This window comes from Myotis davidii, unplaced genomic scaffold, assembly GCF_000327345.1.
Source record: "Myotis davidii unplaced genomic scaffold, ASM32734v1 scaffold2723, whole genome shotgun sequence".
NCBI classification, from domain to species: Eukaryota; Metazoa; Chordata; class Mammalia; order Chiroptera; family Vespertilionidae; genus Myotis; species Myotis davidii.
This window is the reverse complement of record NW_006294584.1, coordinates 197,756-203,349: the sequence shown is the minus strand read 5'-3', so window position 1 is coordinate 203,349 and position 5,594 is coordinate 197,756. Positions and strand designations below refer to the sequence as shown.

Genomic DNA, 5,594 nt, shown 5'->3' with positions numbered 1-5,594 from the left:
GGGAAAAAGATGACATATGAAAAATAGATGCTTTACTCATAGAAAGATTTTATGATAAAGACTTATAAATAAACATAGGAAGGGGCTGAGCTAGGCCTATGAGGCTGCTATTTATGTGAATTTTTAAGGGAATAAAGAAATAGAAATATTGGTAATTTCCTTCCCAACTCTATACCCACGCTTAGAGAATATTGTCCCTTTTTCTTCCCAAGAGTTGGATCCTACAGTTCTTGCTAAGGTAGTGGATATTTGTGATTCCAGATCCCTAGTCAGAGCCAGCCAGACTTGGGTGAGCGTCTGACGCAGCTGGGTCTATTCGATCCTTGCTCCAGGGGTTTGGAATAGGGGCATAGCAAAAACTGGGAAGTGGGCAGAACAAAGATAGTTTCCCTCTCCCCATCTCTATCTACTTTTCTGGGACCATGGGGTTTTCCTGAGAAGCTCTAAGTTGGTTTTAAAAGGAAACCTAGATTTAAAACAACCGAAATATTTATCAACAGGGTACATGAAACTTTTTATGAACTGATAATTCCTGAGAATGATCTCCAAGGTATATTGTTAAGAGAACAATGCAAAGTACAAAATAGGAGTTATAGTACACCACCATTTGTATAACAAGGAAGGAAAATATAATATATGCTTAGACCATTGCCTTTAATATACTTGTTATGTCAGGGCTTAAGTCTATCATTTTATTATTTGCTTTCTGTTTGTGTCCTCTGTTTCTCACTCCTCCATTTTCCTTTTCTTGTCTTCCTGTGGGTTACTTGAATAAAATTCTCATATTCATATATATATATATATCACAGTCTACTGATATTGTTTTATCAATTTGAGTGAAGTGCAGAAACTTGACTCCCATTTGGCTCCCATTACCCTCCTCAATTTTAGATATAATTGTCTTGAGTATCAGATAATGTTATAATTTTTATACTAATCATCATATGTAATTTAAAAACTAGTGAGGAGGATTATCTATTTTATTTACCCATATTTCTGCATTCTTCATTTTCTCTCCTCCCTTCCCGACGATCTAAGATTCCTTTCTTCATCATTTTCTTTGTTTATCTGAAACTATTTTTATTTTCCCTTAATTCCTGAAGTATAGTATCACCAAACACAGAATTCACAGCTGACAGCTCTTTATTTTTAACACTTGAAAAATGTTGTGTCACTTCTGGCCTCTGTTGTTTCAGATGAAAAATCTGCTGTCATATGAATTGATGTTCCCTCATAAATAATGTGTTGTTTCTCTGTCTGCTTTTGAGGGTTTTTTGGTTTTTTTTGTCTTTAGCTCTCAGAAGTTTAATTATGATGTGTCTTGGCATGGATTTCTTTAGATTTATCCTATTTATGGTTCACTCAGCTTCTTGATCTGTAGGTTTATAGATTTGCCAAGCTCGGGGAATTTTTAGTCATTATTTCTCTGAACAGTCTTTTGATCCCATTTTCTTTCTTTCCCTTTTAAGACTCTAATGCTATACATGTTGGATCTTTTGTTACAGCCGTACAAGTTCCTAAGACTCTGTTGTTTATTTTCAGTTTATTTTTCTCTCTGTTGTTCAGGCTGGTTAAGTTCCATTGATCTGTCCTCAACTTCGCTGATTCTATCCTCAGTCAGCTCCCTCTACTACAGAGGTCTTCTAGTTTCTTGTAGCATTTCTGCTATTTTCCAGTTCTATAATTTCCACTTGGTTCTTTTTTTATAATTTCTATTTCTTTGGTGAACTTTCTATTTTTTTTCCACTTGTTTCAAGAGAATTTGTAATTGCTTGCTGAATCTTTTTTATTATAGTTACTTTAAAATACCAATAAATCCAATATCTGGTTCATTTCAGTGTGGAAGTCAGATGATTATCTTTTCTCATGTAAGTTGTGATTTTCTTGGTTCTTGGTACAATGAGTGAGTTTCATGTGGACATTTTGGCTGTTGTATTAAGAGACTCTAATTCCTATTTATATATTTTTTTATTTTAATGGGCAGCTACTCTGGATTTAACATGCAGTTTCTAGCTTGTGGTCCCTAACCAATTCATCTTCTCTTTCTGCCTTTCCAGGTTCTCTTTTACTTGTCTCTTGCATTGTTTCCAAGGCTTTTTAGTCATGCTAAGCAGGGAGGATCAGAGAGAGACAAACCTGTACTGTCTTGCCCAGATGAGAAAGTCTGGATATATGCTTATAGAGGTAGGTGATCTCCCTAGAAGGGTACACAGGGAATTGCTTTCCCCTGAGACAGAACTTGGAGATCATCAGATTTTTTGTATACCTGTTTGTTTGATCTCATTTTAATCAGGTAAATATATTATCGATTCAAAAATAAAAATAAAATATAAATGAAGAAAAAAAAATGTCTTCTAACTCAGCCTTGTTTTCAAGAGCACAACCAAGGATTGCAACAGAGGTCAAGCAGCGTATGGATTCAACAGTTGGTAATTTTATTAAATTTCACTGACTTTTAATTTCGCTACATTTTGACTGCTTTAATTCGGATCCCTGAATATGACAATAATATTATGAGTAGTTTTTCAGCCTGCTCATACACTTTGAATAACTTCCAGAATACAAATGTGTAATTTAGATAGAAGCAGATGCTTTTGGCAGCATACTAGTACCCTAATCAGCTGAAAAAATAATATTTGTATGACATTAAAACAAAATTAATAGGAAGATGTTGACTACATGAAAAGACTTTAGGTTGTAATTATTAAACTTGCAAACAGCTCGGCATAATTAGTGCCTTAATTAGGATATGACCTGAAATTTTAGCTTACAAAATTAATAAAGGCAATTAAAAGTCACATTTGTAAAGTGAATTTTAAAACTTACAAGGTAGTTAGTTAGACATCACTTTTTTTTCAATTTTGAGAGCATCTTTGTAGGTATTAAGCTTATAATACAATTACTTTAATTCCCAACTCCCACCCCAGCACAGTGTCTCAGCATCAAAGCTTTAAAAGTCAAGTTTAGTAACCCTTGACAAGGGTGTCCAGGCACAGGGCTGAGCAGCTCCCAGGCACACACCTGGATAGCTCTAGGACCCAAGAAAATGGCAAAGACTCTTTCTCTCCCCACTACCTTACATGAAATATAAGCTGGAAGATTGACACTGACTTTGGTCAAACTTTACCATTTTCACAGAACTGTTTGGATTCAAATGGCAGTTTCCACCACTGTCACCTATTCTTCAACACATGCTCCTTGAAGGCCTTTTGGGTCCTACAGTTTACCACATAGTGAAGGTTCCAATACAAAGCTAAAGAATTTTTCCATCAATAGATAAAAAGAGAGAATTCAGTAAATTTTGGTGGGCTAATGATTTAGGAAAAAATAAATGTGAAATCATACCTTCATTCCTCATGTTAAACTCCAAATTGACCAAAGATTTAATATAAAAAATGTAAAATCATAAGTATGCTAGAAGAAATGGGTTAATCCTATATAATACAAGGCTAATATGCAAATTGTCCCCTCAGGAGTTCGACTGACCGCTATGATGTGCACTGACCATAAGGGGGCGGCACAGAACTAAGTAAGGCCTTGGCCGGCAGCCGGCAGCCAGGGAAAGGAAGGCCCCAATCGGCCCTGATTGCCAGCCAGGCCTAGGGACCCTACCCGTGCACAAATTTTGTGCACCGGGCCTCTAGTATTTTTATAATATTGTAATTGGGAGAGGCTTTTTAACCATGACAGATAAGATAAAATCCATAAAGCAAATGACTAACAAATTTATCTACTTAAAAATTCTAAACTTACATACATCAAAAACCCCCATAAGTTTTTAAAACCTAATTCAAGGCCAAATAAGAAGTAACTGATTAAAAATAAACTTTAATTTATATTTTGATTCATTTTTCTTTCTAACAGCACAACTTTATTCCTCAATAAATAAGGACATAATTGAAAATGTACATCATGTTTTATGTACAAGGAAATTAACTCTAGGGAAAAATTAAAAGAATGTACATGTTTTTAAAAATAGCTAACAAGGTAATTAGAGAATAGCCATAGCATTAAAAATCAAAATATTTAATAACACCAGTATACTTTTATGATAGAACCTTGTTAAAGTGAAAGAGAATATAGATGAATCCAATTTAAGTTTAAAATGTCTTATTTAAACAGGAAAAAAAGACTAGAAGGGGAAAATATCAGTGATAATTATCATTAGAGATAGAATTATGGATATATGTTATTTTTAGTAGTTTCCAATTTTTCTATAATAAATAAATTATTTTTGTACTCAATCCTTTTAAAAAAAATCCTTGGAGGTTTAAATAAAAAAGTGTTTCAAATTTTCCCAAAAATAGCTAACTGGAAACTAAATCAGATATGAAAGATCAAAACTGAAGAGTTAAAAAGTATAGCATACAATACAGCAACAAACCCCCCTTAAAAAAAAAAAAGACTTGTTGAAACTATATTTTATGGGTTATGGGCTTAATCACAACTCTTATTCATTCACAGTGAGATCTCTCTCTCTCCATCTCTCTCCTCCTCTTCCTCCTCCTCCTCCTCCTCCTCCTCCTCTTCCTCCTCTCTCCCTTCCTTTCTTCCCCCCACCCTTCTCTCACCCCTACCTCTCTCATTGTAGGCTTAGAACATAGGCTGCCCTTTCCTAAGGCCCAGCATCATGTGACAGTTCTTTCATAAAATCAGTGTCTGCCTCTCTATTCCTAACTGCCTGTGTTTATGGAACAGGGAACATGAGCTCCCAAACTGAGATTACCTGGTCTTAGCAGAGAGCAAATATCTTTAATTGAAGGCCCTTGCCAATCACAAAATAACCACCTCTAGTAGTACAGGATATGTCATCATTGAACTGCCTCTGTACCTGTAGGTTTTCTTAATTTCTTCATTTGATGCTCCCTTATGCAGACCAAGAATTTCATACAGAGCTTCTCCAGAGGTTGACATAGTCCGCTGTCTTTGGTTAGGGACGTTACATGCCATTTTCTCCTGCTGTAAAACCAAAAGGGGGAAATAGCCATGAAAGTTATGCATACTGGATCCTAAAAGGAAGATAGTTCATTTCTGGCCTTTTGCAAAATGACAACTTGAAGTACGTTTTTATACCAGCTGCAAAATGAGGGGAGTAAAGGGTTAGGACTGCCAAAAGGAGAACTTCAAGTCAGTATGAAAGGTTACAGGCAGCTATACAAATGGAATATGGTTTTGTCCATATGGCAAAATAGAAGCAAGATGTTATCTAAGTATTCAGCTAATTCAGAATTATTGAGAAATAATCCTCATAGGTCAGGCATGTGTAGATTTATTTTTAAATAAATCCGTAGAACTTGTAGAACTCCTTCCTTGTCTGCTTTCCAAAGTTAGCCAACAATGGAAATAATCATCCATTTTGCCTTGACCTATTGGCCTTAACATAGGGCAAGAGTTTAAAAAAACAACTTTTTATTAAGGAAAAAATCCTGGCCTTATCTGGGAGCCAGGTTAGAACTGATGGAGCTATATGATACCAGAGGCCCCACAGTGCTCATGGGTTCTGCCCCTGAGATAGCTCCTTTCCCTGAAGTCTATCCGGAAAGAGTTGTGCTATCCCAAGTCCCAAGGACCATCTTCCTGCTATGTTCTGGCTC

The 5,594-nt window shown here is 35.6% G+C and overlaps 1 protein-coding gene across 3 annotated transcripts in view; it reads right to left on the bottom strand.

The window, feature by feature from the left end:
• DNAJC5B (DnaJ heat shock protein family (Hsp40) member C5 beta) overlaps nt 1-5,594 on the bottom strand; it is a 34,808-nt gene that overhangs the window by 24,974 nt on the left and 4,240 nt on the right. For all 3 annotated transcript variants that reach the window (XM_015567185.1, XM_006768708.2, XM_015567186.1), the window contains one exon: nt 4,832-4,959. In XM_015567185.1, coding sequence (XP_015422671.1) covers nt 4,832-4,950 — 119 coding nt within the window. In that variant the 5' untranslated portion in view covers nt 4,951-4,959. The remainder of the gene's footprint in view (nt 1-4,831; nt 4,960-5,594) is intronic.